We start from the raw sequence: 20,758 nt of genomic DNA, 5'->3' as shown, positions 1-20,758 counted from the left end.
ATACTTAAAAACAGAACCAGCACTCAATCCATATTTTTGCTGTAGATCTAAAAACAAGTGTCTTTGTTCGGCCGAATACATATCTCCTATCTTAATAATACTGGACTGCTCCCATTGGCTACTTCATCGTTTTTTTTCTCCCCATGCCATTCCAGTTTGAACCCAGCCATATGCAAATCAGTCTTGACCCTGTGCCCTAAACGATGTATTTAGACCCAGATCTCTGTACTGGGATGAATGTATGACATTGTTCTGCATTCTGTCCATCAACTGTTGTTTTTGTATTTATCACCCCAAGAGGGACGGGTATGCTCAGATGTGAGTCCCGTGCTCTCCATGCCACTGGAATCAAGCTATGCTGGCTGATGAGGGCTGAAAGCCCGAAACCGGTCCTAGGTTGCTTGTTTCCAGTCCAGGGAGGACCTGGCTTGGCAGTTCGGGCTGGACTGTTTCCATGGGTCCCAGGGTCAAGACTGATTTGCATATGGCTGGGTTCAAACTGGATTGGCATGGTAAGCAAAAAAACGATGGATTTAGGCCCAGATCTTTGTACTGGGGTGAATGTATGACATTGTTCTGCTTTCTGTCCATCAACTGTTGTTTTCGTATTATCTATTAGGCAAGATCTAAAAAGAAAATGGCTTGAGGAGGCAGAGGAATGTTATCCAATCTAATAATCAAAAACTCTAACTGTCTAATTCCTATCCAGAAACAATGTTAAACTTGCATGCAATTGAGGATGTAAAGTATTTTATCAAATAATAGTTCATAAATGTTCCGGAATTGTACAGGATAATAGACAGCGCAATGTTTCTCATGTAGTGGCACGAACTATGTTGCATAGACTTACCTCCACTGTAGACCGTCTGAATGTTTTCAACATCAAGTTCTTCTCCACAAAGAAAAGATTCTAGCCGGCCCAAAGACACCTTCGTCTGAAAAACAGAATTTCCTCTAAGATTACGGTCTATTAAATGGTGCATAACACACTATTACATCAAAACAATGTGTGTAAGAAAAAAACAGTTATAGTTCTAAACAATAATCACAATAAAGATAACCTAAACCTATAACTTTAACTTTTATGGGAATGAATAGTACTTATACTAATAGAAATTTTAAAAAAATAACACTACCATTGGACCATAATAATCAGGAGTAAAGACGATCTTTTTTTATTATTAATATTACTGCCTACGATAATAATATAAAAACGCATTATTGCACGCTGTATAATGAGCAGCTGCTTTTAACGCCGGAGAGCCTATGGGCAATAAAACCCATGCCTTAAATCTCGCCAGGCACAGGCTAATATACCGACTGCCTGCGCTTCCCTCACCTGCCACTGGATCGAGAATGCAGCCATTTTGGTTGGTTGAGCCAATCTGAATTATCCCTACAAGGCGCCCATCATTATTATTAAATACATTATTTTGACAGAATGGTCCCGCAGATATCATATTCCTGATATTTCAATTCAACAACTCCCAAAAAGTTTGAAGCACGTCAAAATCATTAAAAATGTTGGGGTGTGTGGGAAACTGTTTTTAAGTTATGTCATGTTACAGAGATTGGCATTTCTAATGAGTACGACCTCAAAGAGGAACATTTTGCCTAAATAGCCATTGGCCAGATACACAACAATTTTTCACATGAACAGCCTGTTTTACTCCTTCAATGTAGGAGTATATTCAGTGCCTAATCTGTAACAGAATAAGTGCCTCTGTCGGCGCTACGAAGGTTGAGATGCTGAATACTAAGGCTGCAGCTGCGTAGTCTTTACTCCACCCCAGCCCCTTTAATCCAAACAGTCCCTGTCCCTTCCCTCACTCTAGCAAGCATTGTTTATACCTGCTTCCTCCCTTTGTCACAGTATTTTCCCATCTTTCTCTTCCTCCTTCTTTTGCGTTTTTTGTGCCATTCTCGCTCTAGGTCAAAGTCTAATGAAATGCTGGTCCTCAAAAATGCTGCTGGTGGAATCCACCTGCAGCCACCGGCTCAAATTAAGCACTGACTGTATGTTATTGTTAAATCAAGAGAAGACACAACCACTCAAATAAAGGAAAATATTTTGTGGATCGAGCCACAATGAGTAAAACTTAGTGTATGCAGCATATCGACCTTCCTTGAAAATGATATTAAATGACTATATATCACATGAGTTATTTGGGTCTGCTGTTCGCCGTTTGTGACAAGTTTGTGTGCCTTGCAGACAGACATATCAAATGTCAGTTCCTGACAAGAACTGGCTCGGCATATTTATAGAATCCGTCCGCGCTCAGTTTCATAGAATTGCCATGCCTATTAATATTGGAGCTGATTAATTACAAGTGCACATTTTCAATTAAGATGCGCCCAAATGTCACGGATATTAGCCTGTGACCTTGGCAGCTGAAGCATAAAGCTGCCGAGGCACCGCAGAAGGAAGCAACTTAACAGAGATTCCAGTTCCCGGTGTGTCCTAACAGCCCTCTTCCACCCCCTGCAGGTTACTTGCGGCACAACGCACAGATCTCTTCATCAATGAAAACGCCCTAGAACCCGCTAGAAATGTTTAAATCGCCTTCTGATGTTTAACTATTTTAATTTAATTGCGCAACAGATCGCGTATAGTCTTAACGTAGTTTCCCATAAGATACGGTTTATTTTGTTTCTGCAGTGCTGTATTTATTAGATATATTTTGCACCCTACCTCAACTGTAAAATTACTAAAATGCAATATTACTAAATACAAAGGAAGCCTCTGAGCAACACTGAAGGGACGATTACAATAAAGTAGGAAAGCGCTTTCGGGAAGAGCCCGGCTGTTCAGAAATAGGCACCCATACATTTATAAACTGTTATGGGTGCAGATGTAAGGATTTTACAAATTTACAAAAGGTTTCCGTTGTAATCCCTTGCCTTCTTTGGTTCAGTCCGTTTTCCAGTTTCAAAGAGTAGGCTTTTATATGTACTGCTGGAAAACATTTCTGAATTCAGACAGGACCAGGTAGAGATCTTTTCGCATGTGTAATTGTACATGGTGCAGATCAGTAAACAGGAAAGTTCCTTCCGATGTGAACACTTGTACATTTTTCTGTTCTTTTCTCTCTACAGGAAAACATTTTTTTTCCAGTGAAGAAACTCCTGCCCACCAATTTTTAATGTGATTCCTGCCCGTTTCCACCTTGCAGACGGGTTAAGTCCTGCCCTAAACAGACCACATGTTCGAGCTATTTGCATTGAGGGAATCGTTCAAGTAAATGCCTGAAAGGAAAATGTTACGTACCTTATACACCTCTGTGTGTATGTGCTGTACTGTAGTTTCACATGCTCTGCATGATTCTGCCATCTAGTTTTGGGCTCGGATGCTTGCAAGTTGTTGTTCTTCATAGAAGTCTTTCTGGTTAAAAAGTATATAGTAACTCCTCTCTTAGCTGGCAATGCGCATAGGCACTGCCTTCCGGATTGTTTTTAGCACACCGGGTGAGACTATGAAGGAGCGGTGGGCAGAAGGAGCTTAGTGCACATGTGTATTGAAAGAGGGACTTTAAGAAGTAAAGAAATGAGATCTGTGATCATTGGCACGTGCTTCCGGGGAAGAGGGTGGGCGCATGAGAATCTACATTACTACACGTTATGAACAGATGCTTACATGGTAAGTAGCATTTTCTATTCGTAGCTTGTGCTGCAAAGTTACACATGCTCTGCATAGACTGTAAAGCAGTACCCTTCTACAAGTGGTGGCTAGTGTGTGGATGATACAGACAAGGCCAGATGGGGAACCCAAATCAGCCCCGGCAAATTTTCTCAGACCAGCTCCATACGGTGCATAGTGAGTGCATCAAACAAGCCTGAACACTACAAGGAGTGTTTGTTTTTTTTTGGGGGGGGGGATTATCTCTCCCTAAAAATGTGTGCAAAATGTGCACATTCTACAACACATATTGTATTATATAATAAATTGTATAAGCTTTTAAAGCATAGTACACAATGATCTTACAGTGCACCTGGATTTAACAATCTATGCTGGGCCCTTCAATTATTCCCTCACTATTGCCCTCCAACAGTGCCCCTCATCACTCCATAGTTCCTATCTCACATATATTTCTTTTGTTTTATATCAACTCTCATATCAGTGTAGGGGAACTTTACATCACACCCAAATACAAGGACAATGAATCATACATGTGTAAATCAGTGTATAAAAATTGTTAGATAAAACGAAGATGACTACAAGGTGTAGGATTCATGTAATTCATGCTGGTAGGCATTTTTTTAAAGTGCTTGGTCTGGACAAGTACAAACTCAAGATTCAGAACATAACAGTGGTTAGGGTTGGCTTTACTAATAAAAGTTTGTTTCCACCGAAACAAACCCATTTTAGCAACATTAGGATAATGAAAGACTTGGAGAAAAACAATTTTCTAATCTGTACCATGTAGTTTGCATGCAGCTCTTTAATGACACTTCAAAGCTCACTGTGCTATATTATGATTGTAACTTATGAACTGCACAGATACAAAAGAATCTCTGTGACAAAACCATAACCCACTGAGCTATGGACATAAAATACTGTTGTGTAATCTGTCATTTGCAGCAGGCCTATTCAACCTCTGTACTATTTTAGAAGTGAAGTCCCCCTGCGCTTGAGCTGGGCGAGACCAACTTTGTTCCTGGTTCTAAAAATTGCACTATTTGTTTTTTAAACTCTGCACTTATTGCTTTTTAAAATGCTGTCTTTGATAATTTGAATCTGTGCATTAGCACTATGTGGAACTCATCAGCTAGAGAGTCCACAACTCAAAGTCCCCCGCAGTTACAGCACAGGACCGCTGTCATTTTGGGAGTATTCCAGTCAGTGGGCTAGTCCTCTGAAGCCCCTGACGGTACTTAAGCAGACCCTGGTGCGAGCGCGCCAGGTGAAGTCCTCCTGAGGATTGAGCCGGGAGATACAACTTTGTTCCTGGTTCTTAAAATTGCACTATTTGTTTTTTAAACTCTGCACTTGTTGCTTTTTAAAATGCTGTCTTTGATCATTTTAATCTGCGCATTTGCAGTCTGTGGAACTCATCAGCTAGAGAGTCCACAACTCAAAGTCCCCCGCAGTTACAGCTTGGGACCGCCGCCATTTTGGGAGTATTCCGGTCAGCGGGCTAGTCCTCTGATGCCCCTGATGGGTCTTATAACAATAGGATCAAAACAGAGCCACCCAATAATCCCCCAGGGACTGGGTATCGTCAATAACAAAAGCAAGTTGCCAGGGAAGGAAACATTCACATAATAATTCACTTTTTAGATGGTGTCACATACATGAACACTTAATTATTTGTAATCACAGGGATTGAATGTAGAACAATATAAATGTATCAAAAATATAAGTTTTTAATTCTTATTCCATATGTAACATTACTCCAAAGTAAATGTCTGGCAACAAAGTACTACCAATAACATTAAATCACATTTAGTGGTAGTATATAAAACACCTTTCGCATAAAATGTGGACATTCAATTCAACCACATTCATGTGAATTAAACACAATGTATAGTTAAATTAGAATCCAAATGATTTGAATATTTATGCAAAAACGGTGTTGTGCGTCGACGTTTCGGTCCCCCGGTGGTCTAGTAGATCCTTGGGACCATCTTCAGGACAAAACGATTGCACAAGAATATCTAATATATGAAAACAACAATAATAAACATAAATGATACCCTATGACACAAAGAGAATTGTGTAGTCTGCTCACACCACAAAGAAGAACAAACAGTGTCTTAACACCACTAAAACAAGCCGACAGACCAATCACCCTATCACCACAACTGTGAGTAATTCAAGCTTACTAAAAAGCGGGTGACCTAACCATCCATAGAAGATATGTCTAAATCTAAGTATCACCCAACGAACTCAGGCTACTTACATGTCTCAAAGATCAGACATAGTCGCAATCTGTAAGAGTAAATGACAGTGTCATTGTCCTGCACAGATAAGTTCATAAACCTAACTTCATCACCACTAGAATGGCATTACTCACGTGAAGAACAAGCCAGACTGGTCATCTAAAAAAACAACAAAAAACAACATAGACCATAATCAATAATAAGTCCATAATTCTTATTCTTCCACCACCACTTGTGGAACACCCATGTGCTGAAAGAATATTTAGAAACACTCACGTCACGATAAGCCACAATATAACCTAAAATTACAAAATGTTATTCATTTAACATCGAGTGTACGATAAACCAAAGTAGCCACATCTACAATCAACTCGACCAAACAAAGATCGACTTCTCCATAGCCGGTTTACTTACTTAAGCGGCAAGAGAACTAGCCATGCTTAGTCCCGGGACGCCCGACTGCAAAGTTCAGGGATCGCCAGTTGAGCCATTGAGCCCCGATTAAGACGCTCGAAGATTGATGACGTCAATTGATGGAAACGGTGGCGGCCATATTGGAGTGGACCTATACTACATCGCCACCGAGGCATATCCAGCCTAAAAATTACTTTGGAGCGCTTTAAAATGTAGCGCAAACTAAATAAAGTTACAGCGGTTGTTACAAAACATTATTAATTGCAACAGACCACACCGGGTCTATTGCACCACAAAACACAACAAAATTAGCGAGGCTTGGTCGTAATACACGGCGGCCAAAACAGAGGACACTCAGCCGTGTGTTCACTAGGCAACCAAATGTAAACTTGTTGGACACTAGAAGTCCTGCTTTAAATCCCATGTTTCTGATTTATTGTCAAAGCCTACTGCAACACGGGAAACACTCAGCCGAGTGTTCTATAGGTAGCCTAATACCGAATGGTTGGGAAAGTAAGAATTCCTGCTCATGGTCGCATATTTACAGCTCTAATAAACAACATCCAGAGCAAGAAATGCCATGACCAATAGTAAAATGTGCAAAGTGTCTATAAGGTACACCATAATTATCTTAAAGTGGCCAATGTGTGCCATTCGATTAAAGAGTTCAGTCCATTATCGACCGTGTTGCAAGACCAGATCCATTTGTTCTCCTTCTGTGTGAGTAGTTTGTCTACATTCTGCCTTCTCTTTGTGCCTTTTACAACTTCAAGAACAAACCATTTCATTTCAGATGGCATGTGTGACAGTTTTTGATAATGTTCAACCAAAGGGGCCGTACTGACATTGCAGCGGATGCGTGATTGATGTTGTAGGATGCGTTTCTTGATTTCCTGGGTTGTTTTCCCAATGTAAATCAGAGCGCAAGGACACTGTATACAATAGACTACATTCTTAGTGAGACAATTCGAATGATGCCTTAGTGTTATAACTCTTCCATTCAAACAACAACTTTTTGTTATCTCAGTGGTTACACAAGCCGCACAACTACCACACGGATAATGTCCTACAATTGGTGTTAGGCCCCATAAGTTGGTGATGGTACTAGACGTTGGTTCAATATAAGCTTTTACAAGGTGATGACGTAGATTCCTACCCCTCTTGAAGGCAAAGCGTGGCATTTCCAGTTGTGGTTTTACCTTCCTGATAAGGTGCCAGTTTCATCTAATTATTTTACTAATTTGATGAGACTCCGTACCATAGGTCATAACACACGTAATGGGTTGCGTTGTGTTCACATTCACAACTTCCCGTTTATCTTTCTGTAGTAGAGCTTGACGGTCATAAAACCATGCCCTTTTCATGGCATGTTTGACCAATCTGTATGGATAGGATCTCATAACTAGCTTGGCCTGTAACATCTTAGCTTCTCTTTTTAGTAAGCTTGAATTACTCACAGTTGTGGTGATAGGGTGATTGGTCTGTCGGCTTGTTTTAGTGGTGTTAAGACACTGCTTGTTCTTCTTTGTGGTGTGAGCAGACTACACAATTCTCTTTGTGTCATAGGGTATCATTTATGTTTATTATTGTTGTTTTCATATATTAGATATTCTTGTGCAACCGTTTTGTCCTGAAGATGGTCCCAAGGATCTACTAGACCACTGGGGGACCGAAACGTCGACGCACAACACCGTTTTTGCATAAATATTCAAATCATTTGGATTCTAATTTAACTATACATTGTGTTTAATTCACATGAATGTGGTTGAATTGAATGTCCACATTTTATGCGAAAGGTGTTTTATATACTACCACTAAATGTGATATGATGGTATTGGTAGTACTTTGTTGCCAGACATTTACTTTGGAGAAATGTTACATATGGAATAAGAATTAAAAACTTATATTTTTGATACATTTATATTGTTCTACATTCAATCCCTGTGAATTATTATGTGAATGTTTCCTTCCGGGGCAACTTGCTTTTGTTCCTGATGGTTCTTAAGCAGACGCTGTCTCGAGCGTGCAGCGGACCCACCACCGGCACCTCGAAGGCGCGCCTGCGCCTGTCCACGCTCATTCTGTGCTCAGCGCCAGGGCCCACTGCCCAAACGACTTCAGGTAAAACCATAACTCTCTCTTACTCCTGTGATGACCTGGAAGCTCTTAACTCCAACAAAGCAGACCAGAACTGCTATAGTTTTCACCCAGAATACAGGCCTACTCAAATCTTAAAGATTTGTCCTGGTTGTAACATCAAAATATCGGAAAGAACGTCTCAACCAGTGGCCGCACTAAAAGGGGAACAGAAAAGGACAGGTAAAGTCACCTTAGGCACTGCCTGGAACTGTGTCCTCATTAATGCTAGGTCCCTGGTCAAGCACAGCACTGAATGTGCCTCCACCTGGAGGACAAGGGGATAATGATTGCTTTGGTTACATAGACCTGGACGGACGACTCTTCCGGTCCAGATCTGGTGAAAGCTACGCCACCTGACTATCTCTGCCACTCGCATAATAGAGCACAGAAGAAAGGGGGCGGACTAGCGGTCATACACCACAACACAATCACATCATCCTTTAATCCACTAGTGAATGAGGAATGTGAAGCTCTAGAATTCTGTCTCTATATTACACATCATGACTCCTTTAGAGGCTCCCTCATCTATAGGCCCCCAGGCCCAAGCAAGTGTTTTATAACTCAAGCTGGTAACTTATTATAAATAGGGTTAAATACTTCCTCATACACAATTTTAGGCGATTTTAACTTCCATCTTGAGTTAGACTCAGACCCAGACACAGCCAATCTTCTAGATCTAATGATAGGCGGAAATCTAGAACAACTGGTAACTGGACCCACCCATCAAGCTGGTCATACTCTTGATGGTATCTTTTCCAATAACCATCAGCTATCATTCACAAATCTCCACCCTCTAACATGGTCCAATCACTCGGCATTACTCTTTAAGCTTACCACTCCTAACCACTCGGGTATAAAACCCAAAATATCTGGAAACAAGAGCCTGGAAAAGCACAGTAGCTGAGGTTTTACACAACCTCCTAACCTCAACTGATAACCCGTTTCCTACTGACCTTGACCATGCAACTAAATCTTACACAAAGTGGCTAGAAGAGGCAGGGAATAAGCTAGCCCCCAAAAAATGGGTACTCCTCCACAGGCAACGACCTTCCACACCTTGGTACTCACAGGAGCTTAAGGACCAAAAACGTATTTGTAAACACTGGGAAAGAAGTTGGAGGAAGGAATACAAAGATGAAGACAAAAAGGCATACAAATCAAGCCTAGCTCAATACAAAAAGCCGCTACAAAGCACCAAACAAAAGTATTTCATGGAAAAAATTCACAATGCCACAAACTTGCCCAAAGCATTGTTCAAAACAATACTCTAGCCCATCCTAGCACCCCATCTATGCCAGCGAGTCTAGAATTATGTAATAATATAGCCAAATTATTTTTCGATAAAGTTAATGTCATTTTTCGAACATTCTTAGACTCATCACATAGAAAGTCACAGGACTCTCCCACCTGCTCAATGAAAGAAAAAAAAGATAACTTTGAACTCAACAGCTTCAGCCCTCTCACTGAAGGGGATACCTATAATCTCCTTGTTAAAGTGAAGTCAGGATCCCCGTATGACCCATGCCCGATAGAGACACTAAAATTAGCTGCAAAGACAGTGGCGGGCAAACTCACATCTATCTTTAACCTAATGTACAAAGAAGGATACTTCCAGAGAGACTGGAAACAGGCTTCCATTCTGCCATTATTGAAGAAATCCAACCTAGACGCCAAGGGTCCGAACCATTTCAGACCCATTTCCAAATTGCCTCTTCCAGCAAAAATAATACAGAGAAATATGAATGCCCAACTTAACCAGTTTCTAAAACTATCTCAAGCACTGAACCTTACTCAACATGGATTTAGAGAGGGTCACAGCACGGAAACGGCGCTTATCAAGTCGACGGAAGAGATCAGGTCCACTCTCGATCAAGGAGGTAGGGCCGCCCTGATCATGCTGGACCTCTCTGCGGCATTTGATACGGTCCATCACACCTTGTTGGTGTACCGCTTAGAGGAGATAGGAGTTAAGGGTACGGCTCAAAAACTCCTTGAATCCTTTGTCTCAGAAAAAACCCAAATGGTCAAACTGGACAAATTTGAGGCAGAAGCATTCTCCTCACCTTGTGGAGTCCCGCAGGGATCCTCATTAAGTCCGACTCTTTTTTATCATTTATGTGTCCTCTCTGGGCCCCCTCATTGAATCCTTTGGCTTTAGTTTGACATCCTCTGCTGATGACACCAGAATCGTGGTGGCAATACGACCTGAGATGCTACAAGTCACCGCATCCAGACTACAGGACTGTATGAACGCGGTGGGAAATTGGATGACACAGAACTGTCTAAAGCTAAACTCCAGTAAAAATGAAGTTGTGCTCTTCGGCAACAATCCTATTTTCTGGACTCCAGACTGGACCACTGTCATCCCCGACCGTGAAAGTGAAGAACCTGGGAGTTTGGATTGATGACACACTTAGCTTCAGGGACAAGGTGAACTCTGTGGCATCCACTACTTCGTTCACCCTCAGATCATGTAAAAAAATAATGCCTCTACTTCCCAAAGACACACATCAAACAGTGGTCACTGCATTAGTAATGTCCAGATTAGACTATTGTAATAGTCTTTACCTCATGCTACAAGAAGGATCAATGAATAAATTACAAATGCTGCAGAATGCAGACTCCTTACGGGAACTCCTAAGTATGCATCAATCACAGCATCAATCAAAAAACTTCACTGACTGCCAGTCAGGAAGCGTACCCAGTTCAAGGCCTTGTGTTTGGTCTTCTAGGCTCTACAGGGAACAGGGCCTGACTTTCTAAAACAACACTTCCATTGGTACTCACCAAAAAGAGCACTCCGGTCATCTGATGCTAAATTAGTGAAAATGCCCCAGAAAAAAGCTAACTGAGGTGGCAGAAGTCTCAATGCCACCACAGCTAAGGCTTGCAATACCCTCCCATTACATCTGAGACACATGACCAACTTGATGGCCTTTGGGAATGCTTTACAAACTTGGCTCTTCACAAATTAGGTCGCATAATATACAATCATTGTGCCTCCGGTAGGTCTTCACCTTAGCGCCAGGACACCTTTGGGTAGCGGCAGCACTTTATAAATGCAATTAACATTAACATTAGATGAGTTCAAATTGCCACTAGAAAAAACTTCAATCACTCTCCAGCAGGTACATTAATCACAGAGGTATCGTGACACTTTTATTGTTGCCTGAAAACTATTGAATATACAAGGAATTCTGTAGCGAGTGCTTCCAAAACTGCTGTACTGCTACAAAAACAGCCCCTAGTAACAGAACCGACCCACCCCCACCGTTTCAGCCTCCCAAGGATACACCAGATGCCCAGTAAGACCAGTCCGACCATGGATACAGACGTTTGAAATAAGGTATTTCGGATTGTTTTGCCAACCATAGCCTGTTGTCTAGCGAGGACGTCCACACAAGTGTTTATTAGACGTATGTGTTATTGACCAGGTGGCTGCCCTACATATGTCAGGTAGGGAAATGTCACCCAATTTGAAAGAGAAGGAAAAGACTAAAATAGAGGAGAGGTAAGAAAAAGGGGGTTTCAAGGATCCAATCCCGAAGGGGAGGGCCAAGTCTTGCCTCTTAGTCGCCCTAACACACCCTGAAGGATGTCATGCTTCATCATCGGGCTTTTTTAGCTCCTCGTCGGGCTGGCACTGCAATGCCCGATGGGCCCCCTCAGTGGCTGAGGTGCAGAAATGTGCATGAGAAAAAAGTTGCCAAACTTGGTTTCTTTTTCTGTGCTTAGTCGACACCATGAACTGGAAGAAAGGCAATTCTTGTGAATGGTTCTTTTCAAGATCACGGTCTGTCTAAGGATAACTGCCTGAAGTTTGCAATTAAAGAAGGAATTAAGACTTTCCTAAGATGCAAGTTCCTGCCTAAACCTCTTATAAGGAGTGAATGAAGAGCAATCAATGCATCGCAATACATTTGTTCCCATATTTTTACTACTGAGAGGAGGGCTGTATGTCAGAATATAATCTCAATAATACTGTGCTACCAGAATATTATGGGCAAAATATCAAGAAAAAACTAAAAAAAGTAAGTCCATATAGGTAAGTATAGATTTGCTATGCATAACTCCACTTCTTAACAAGTGTGTGTATGTGTGTGTGTATGTGGTTTTTTGTTATTTTTTGATTTGGCCCTTTCTGCAGGGTCATCCCCAAGCTTTTTGTGTTCACCCTCCTGTTTTCTGAATCAATTTTTCTTGGCTTTTAGGACTTTGCACATACATCCAGCTTGAAGCTAGGTTGGGGAAGGCAGGAAACATCAAGGACTTCAAAGGAATTTCTCTAGAAACTTCTTCTACTTCAAAGAGGGCACCAGGTATACATATAGAACCTCCAGCCCCACTCTTTAACCGCATGCGTGCGGGCGGAATTCCGCTCGCACGCTGAGAATTTGTAAAGCCCATTATTCATGACGAGCTGGGCTCGTCATGAGCGTGCGAGGAGGCTACCTCATGACGAGCCCAGCTCGTCATGAGCGTCGAAGGGGTTAATATACTCCTGCGCCTGTGGATATTACAGAAGAAGGACTGATGTGCTGCTTTGCTGCCAGAACTACAGGCACTCTCTTGTCCTGTTACTCTACTGCAGTGCTGCCTGCTGCCCTGCTTGCTGAGAAGGAAGACTGGACCCACACCCTTCATTGAATGCTGAAGTGACACCAAGGGTCAGCTAGTTGACCTCCTGTTTGGAGGAACAGGGACATATCAAGCTCTAGAGGCTTCCAGCAAATACCCAGATGGCCTGCTGTCTGGAACTGCAAATGGACTTGCCTGAGCCCTGCTGGAGTCTGCTGGAGTGAGTTCCTGATCCACAAGATGCTCCCCTCAAGTCCTTGACCCTTGGTGTGGTATCAATGGGACCCTCTTCTCAAGAAAAGGAGGAATCATGAAGTTTTGGACTCATCGCGATTACGAACAGGCCAATTCGCACCAAGATATTGCCGTCTGCCAATGCAAAGTTTCGGTGAACCTGACTCTTTGCACCACATCGACCACCGGCAACGCCAGGCAATGTGAGATCTGCACTTTGCGCTACAGCATCCACAGCTGGCAGTGACAGCCAACGCAAAGATCTAGCAAGAAACATCCGCGATGCCCCTCAGGATATTTGTGCTACAGGGATGACCATCTGTGACGCCCCGCCGGCTCTTCGCACTACTTCGACAACCATCCACGATGCTCATCCTGCTCCTCGCGGTCACCTCCACAACAAATGGAACTGTTTGCACTGATCTTTGAAGGTAACACTTTTAGCTGGACTAACCTGGTCCCTGTATCCAGCCCATGCTCCATCACCTTCATCCTGAATTTTTGACTTACAGAACTGTGAGTGGCGCTTTGTGCTTTTAGGCACTTTACTTATTTGAGCTCTCTAAAACTGTATATCTACGGTTCTACTAATTGGATTTTTGTCATTTTAGTGTCAAATAATGTATTAAATGTTCCTATATTCTTCTAAATTGGCGTGGGTTTTTCTTGTGTAGAGTTTGTACTGTATTACTGTTTGAAGTGCAGCATAAATACTTTACACATTGCCTCTAAGTTAACTTTACACATTGCTTCTAAGAGCTCTGCCAGAGGGTCAATTTACCTATCTTATATTTATCTTGGCTAAGGTTATGGTGAGCAGAGGAACCAATTGTGCCTGAGGAAGCCCGGACACCCAAATTGCTGTTTAGTTTATGGATCACTTCGGCCACATAGATGCAATGATTGTAAGGGCACCTGGAGCTCTGCAGCGGGGAAAGCATACCAGGATAGAAGAAGACTGGAAGAAGCTGTTGTGAGAGGAAAGTAGGCAATCCTGTGCTGAAAGCTACAAGCATCCCTGGAAAAGAGTTTAATCCAATTCTCATATGGGGCTGACCAAGGATCTATTGCCCAGAGTCAGACCCTCTGCTCTGAAATTTGTGTGATTTTGTCCCCAAATTTTATATATGAATTTCAGTTTTTTAATGAGGATCAAGTTATTAATCATAACACATAATTTTCCAACTATGTTGGTTACAAAGCCACAAGTTTTACAATGAGTTCTGGAGATAAATTCCTGAAAGATTTCAATCAATCGGGGGTCTGGCAATGGAAATTGGAGCATTGTTTGATAACAGCATCACTTTTATCTGTTAAAAAGATTCTATACTGCTCGTTCTAGATCTCAAGCACTGAAGGCAGCCCTTCACCCAGTCTCTAAGCAGTGCCTGAGTTGGTGGGTTTCCGGTGCTCAGCACCGGCACTTAATCATCAACACAAGCGCTTCTCATGAGCACCAGTTAAGCACACATTCATTTACGGGGAGATTAAATGATTTGCCCAGAATCACAGAATCACAGGATGTTGAGCCAACGCAGAGACACAAACTTGGTTCCCCAGCACCGAAGTCGGCAGTTCTGGCCGTTACATCCTCTCCACACTTTCATGGTTAGCAGTTGGTTCGGTTTTAGGCAACACTGACAGGAGAAATGGGCTGGTGCAAGCTTCCTACTGACGAGAGCCTGGGCACTTATGTTTTTAGAAATTAACCACTGCCTCTAGGTTGCTTTACTTATATAATGTACTGGCAAAATGACCTTCTAAGCAAGGGTTAAAAGAGGAGTCAATAAGCTCTATATCACATTAGAGCTGGTATTGTGAGAATTTACCCAGTTTTGTTTTACATCTATTTTGACTGTAGCATCCTTTTTTCGCTCTGACATTTTTCTCACTTTACATGTTTATTAGTTTACATCATCCCCTCTGAAAGCCCAATAGCAGGCGTGAAAAGTAAACATCTTCTAAGTAAATATTCATTTTCCTTACAGTATTTTGCGTTTCTTCACCTTAAACCTTGGATGGATTTAGGAACCCCCTTGCCCATCCACTACATAAGACATTTGGGGATCAAATTTGATCAAGGGCTCTCTTTCAAACCCCACATTTAGGCTAGTACGGCCTCCTGCTTTGCCCTATTAAGATCTTTAAGAAAGATTCACAAAGTGCTCCCAGGTTCCACTTGCAAAATGATAGTACACTCTTTGGTCAACTCAAGGTTGGATTATGCAAGCACCCTTTACCTAGGAGTACCAGCATCTCTCACCGGCAAGCTGCAGAGGTTACAGAATGCAGCAGCAAGGCTGATTCGTAAGCTGCCTAGATGGACGTGTTTCTCCCTACACCTGAAGCAACTTCACTAGCTTCCAGTGGACGAAAGGATTAAACACAAAGGCCTCCTTATCACTATCAAGGGCAGGATTGTTATCGAAGCCTGATATCATAAAGGTAGGTGATAGGTTTATATGGATACCTAGCAGCCCCTCCAGAAACTCCTCAATCTCTACACATATTCCCCTCATCTTTCCACATTGAAAAAACATATGAACCATATCAGCTGGTCCCTCCTGACATCTTGGACACTTATCATCCTCCCTTTTACCCCATTGAAATAGCTTAGCCGGGGTGAAATACAAATTAAAGAGAACTTTATATTGTTGTGCTCCTAGGTTCGTAGAACTGAATATTTTACCCGCTAGTTGTAGCGTTTTATCTAAATCAAAATCAGGATCCCCCAGTTTCGCCATCCAAGATGTTTCGTCCTCATCCATATCATCTTGTATCGAGTCAATTAGGGCTTTATAAATTATTTTAATTCGAACTCCACCTTCGAGCAGATAATCGATCATTTTTACTTTGCCTCCTGGGTGGATACGTGGTCTAATCCCATGCAGTGTTTGATGTATCTGGAGTTACTTAAACCCATGAATGGATGGAATACCGAATTTAACTTGGATGGCAGTGAAAGTCATTAAATTATCCATACCTGCTTCAAAGATATCCCCCACTGTTCTAATTCCTCATTGTTCCCACACAGACCCCATCCTATCACCACTGAATTGTGGGAAAACACTACAATTCCAAAATGGCGTATAATAATTGATTTTAGGAATTGCCAGTACCTTCTGAGCTGCTTTCCAAATTTTCCAGATTCCATCCAATATTTTATACCTAGTTCTATTGTAATATCCTCTTTCTGTTCAACGCAGCAATATATCCTGAGCATCGCTACCCACAAGTAATTCAAAAATGGATGGGGGATCTAAAGACCGAATGGGGTTAGAAGAGGAATCAAATAATAAAGCCATCTGGCTCATTAGGCATGCCCACTGGTAAAATCTGATATTAGGTGCTACCAGCCCACCTTTTTCTTGCGGAAGAGATAAATATCTTAGGGACCTTCTGATTTTGCCGTAGGGCCATATAAAATTCGAAAATGCTGATTCTATGTTTTTTATCCACTCCTGACCGACCAGAAGCGGGATCGAGCGAAAAAGGTATAACATTTTTGGGAGCATAGTCATCTTCAATACATTAACTCGCCCTATTACAGATAGATGGATAGTGTCTATTCTTTTAACTCCTGTATGATGGAGGAAACCAGTGCCATGTCACACGGTCCAATGCCTTCTCGGCATCTAGGAGGATCATTGCCATCCGTTCCCTCTCAGCAGCGTGTACATCAAATAAAGTGATTACCCGTCTGATATGGTCCGTTGTTCCCCGAACCAGGATAAACCCATGCTGCCAAGGGGAGACCAGACCGGCAATGATCCCCCCCAATCTCTTGGCCAGGACCTTGGCATATATCTTGGTATCAGAATTTATAAGGGATATTGGTCGATAGGCTCCAGGTTCATCCATAGGTTTACCCTTTTTATGAAAGACAACGATATTTGTTTCCTTCCATGAGTTTGGGGTATCCTTAGTATTAACTATACCATTAAACAAATCCACCAATAAGGGTGCTATGATATCTTGTAGGCACTTATACAATTCCAGAGGGATACCGTCTGGTCCTACGGCTTTTCCTAGTGCTAGATCCTTTATAGCTTCGATTACTTCCACCCTTGATATAGCCTCCTCCAACACAAGTCCTTCCTGTTCAGCCAGTTTAGGCCCCAGATCATCCCAGATTGTATTAGGAAAATCTGACCTAGCCTCCTCTTTATATAGCGCCTGATAGCAATTCTTAAAGACATCTCAAATCTCTTTTGACTCTGAGTAGTTGTGGGTCCCCTCACGAATATTTTTGATGATATTTTTACTATTCTTCTGTTTAATCCTAAGAGCCAATAGTTTGCCCGCCTGCTCCCCAGTTTCATACAGCGAACCCCTATATATTTGATATTCATTGGCTGCTCTTTCGGCTATCAATTGATTCAGCTCGGCTTTAATAACCATGAATTTCTGTTGGGTCTACACAACCTCTCGCCCCCTGACTATAGCTCTGACATGTAGTTCTTCTGCGTCTGCTAATTGAGTCAGAAGGTTCTCATTGTGGACTTTGGTTTCTCTCCTGAGCCTGGTAGCATAGCTAATTACCTCCCCTCTTAGAGTGGCTTTAAAAGAATCCCACACCATATTGCGAAATGTACTGTAGCGATTAGTATCAAAAACATTTGAGCCCAGATCTTTAAATAGTCGATAAATTTACTGTCAGCTAGTAATCTTCTCTCAAAGTCCACCTAAATGGTGGTCTAGATAGAGTATCAATATGGTACTGTAGGATCAAAGGGTTATGGTCAGAAATGACTTTTGGTAGCTTCCTAATTTCTATCCTGTTCGCCTCCATAACTGATATAAATAAATAATCGAGTTTGGAAAACTTTCTAAAAGGACAAGAAAAATATGTATACCCAGGATTATCAGGCTCCTTTTCACCCCAAACATCCAACATCCCATGAGTTTTAATTAGTGAGGTTACACCACAAAATACCCTGGGCTTCTGTCCTTGATATGGGGTATTCATAGCCAGCTCTGTGAAATCTGCTGAGATATTAAAATCTCCACAGACTACAAGGGGGGTAGGCCAATTCAGCAATTCCAGCTCGAGACCATCAAAAACTTCAGGTGGATCCTGATTAGATCCATATACGGTGCAGAGTGTAAAGCCCAGCTCCATTTCGACCACTACCCAGCGACCATGAATAACTGCCAGATGACGTCTGATCCCCCCCAAACCTGTTTTAGCCAGTATAGCGACTCCTCTAATATTGGAGGTTTGTGAGGAGCTAGCCAGCAAATCATACTCTCTTATATTAAGCAGATGCTTCTTGGCCCATGGTAGATGGGTCTCTTGTAGACAAACCACGTCAATTTGACTGGATCTAATAAATTGGCCCATCCTCTGCCTTTTACCCCAATCATTCAGGCCCCCAACATTAATAGAGCAGATCCTAAGTCTCCCCATTATATCTTTGTAGTTTGACCCCCAACATCTCTTTACTCTAATTCAGACACCTCAAACATTTTTCATGAATCCACCTAACCAAAACTTCATACCAGGTATTTCGAATATTTTTTTTGTCCCCTTTTCTCCCTTAACACCAAAAACATCCCAGCCACCCGCCTTCCCCGTCCCACCCTCCATCCTCCAACCACCCCAGTGTGGCGCTCAGACCTCGGTCTGTGCATGTGATGCGCTGTGCTAGAGCTGGGCATCATTATGAAACAAAAAAAGATTCCACCCTACCAAATCCTACAATTTAAGTGAATACCATGATAATCAAAACAAACTAGATTAAAACAAAAACAAGAGCACCATCCACCCCCCCTTTACCACCCCCACCACAACGACCCCCACCCCACCCCCCCAGATAACCATTCCTCCGAGTATAGCAAAAGTTTTTAGTCATTCAGGGCCCGTCATCTTCATCTGCATTTTATTTGCTAAGAAAGTCCAAATATTCCTTTGATCTATGATGAAAAGTAGAGTGTCTTCCCCTGATTGATGATCTTCAACTGAGCTGGGTTGATGAGGTATATTTGAACCCCTTTTTCTTGGAAGGTTTAATAAGTTGTCTGAGTCATCAGCGCCTTTCCACTGTAGAGTGGCAAAAATCGGGGCGTACAAAAAATTATACCCCTCGGATGACTCTTTTAGATTCTGGCCTCACTTTGTCTGATATTGCTTGACGTAAGACAAAGTTCCCCCAGAATACAAATATAGACTGTGGTTTATCTCCTTCTTTTGCTGGTGCTTTAAGTTTAAACGGCATCCGATGGGCCCTTTGTCTCTCTTTAGACCAGTCCCAATCTTTCAGCTCTGAGAAGGCTTCATTGAAGAGATCAATTATATATGTTCTGGTGCCGGACCCCTCCAATCCTTCCTGTATCCCCAGCACCCTGAGATTATTCCTTCGTTGACGGTTTTCAAACTCCTCGAGTTTCCATTGTATATCCTTTATTTGTGCCCCCTGTGACTCTAGCTGGGCCACCGCGTTTGTTGTATCCAATTCTGTCACCACGATTCTTTCTTCCAGGTTTGTCACCCTGTCGACCATACTTGCACAGGCTTTAGATAATTTCCTCATGGCTGCCTGCATTTTCCTCATTCCAGCCTGGGTTTTTCTGCTGTCTTGCTGCAATTCTTCCCTGTGACCAAGTATGGCTTGTTGAATTGTATCTAATGAGGGAGCACTCTCTGATTCTAACAATGGTGGATCTCCAGACAGCGTTCCAGAGAGTGGCAGGGTAGACGAGTAGTCCCATCTCAGGTCCTTCTTCTCCCTGTTGAGCACACTACTCTGAGTAGTCGACTTTTTCGTTTTTTTAGTGGTAGAGGGCAGATTCACATCACTGTCTTCAGGGTCGGATTCGAAACTGCTGCCTGACTGAGATGAGCTCATCATGTCGCCCAACCATTCAGCTCCTTCAGATACCGAATAAAAACAATCACTGGGATCTTTGTCCTTATCTGCATCAGCCTTATTTTGTTCGGTTACAGCCATTGTTACAGCCACTGTACCCATCCCACCAATATTTTCCTGCCCCCTTTCTATAGCCCCCTGCTTTTCCAAAGTATTCATTGTTTTGGCGCTAGGAATGCTAACAGTATTACCTGTATTACTGGCGTTACTGGTTTGGGTAGCAGATAGTTCTAAATTAGCAGTGTTTCCTGATGAAGGAAATTCCACTGTAATTTGAGTACTTATAGATAGTGGGACTGGTTTAATCTCTGTCACTTTTTCGTTATTTTTCCTCTGGCTGAGAACTCAAAGTCATTTGGGCTTGATCTGCGGCTATAGCATCACTTTCATCTCGTCCAAGCAGCTGCCCATTACCAACAGACACGCTCGCCTCATTCCTGACATCTAGCAGTTTGTTCCCGGTACCTGAGGCTGACGTCGTCTGGTGCCGAGCCGCTCCCGCTTCACCTCGTTTCTCCTTTGTCCGGCAGAGCAGCTCCGCCACTGAGGATTCTTGCAAGTTACCCCACCTCTTCCTTTCTTGGCCGGCGGGTCCGGGGAGCGAGTCAGCGGTGAGCGGGCAGGAGAGGCATCCAAGCTCGTTG

General features: G+C 42.5%; 1 protein-coding gene across 1 annotated transcript in view; it reads right to left on the bottom strand.

Moving 5' to 3' along the window:
- Positions 1-20,758, bottom strand: part of LOC144773378 (ATP-binding cassette sub-family C member 2-like) — a 560,817-nt gene that overhangs the window by 279,516 nt on the left and 260,543 nt on the right. The window contains exon 10 of the mRNA XM_078658348.1: positions 851-935. Coding sequence (XP_078514474.1) covers positions 851-935 — 85 coding nt within the window. The remainder of the gene's footprint in view (positions 1-850; positions 936-20,758) is intronic.

Source organism: Lissotriton helveticus, chromosome 8, assembly GCF_964261635.1.
Source record: "Lissotriton helveticus chromosome 8, aLisHel1.1, whole genome shotgun sequence".
Taxonomy (NCBI): domain Eukaryota; kingdom Metazoa; phylum Chordata; class Amphibia; order Caudata; family Salamandridae; genus Lissotriton; species Lissotriton helveticus.
The sequence above is the reverse complement of the archived record's forward strand: the minus strand, read 5'-3'. Positions and strand labels throughout refer to the sequence as shown.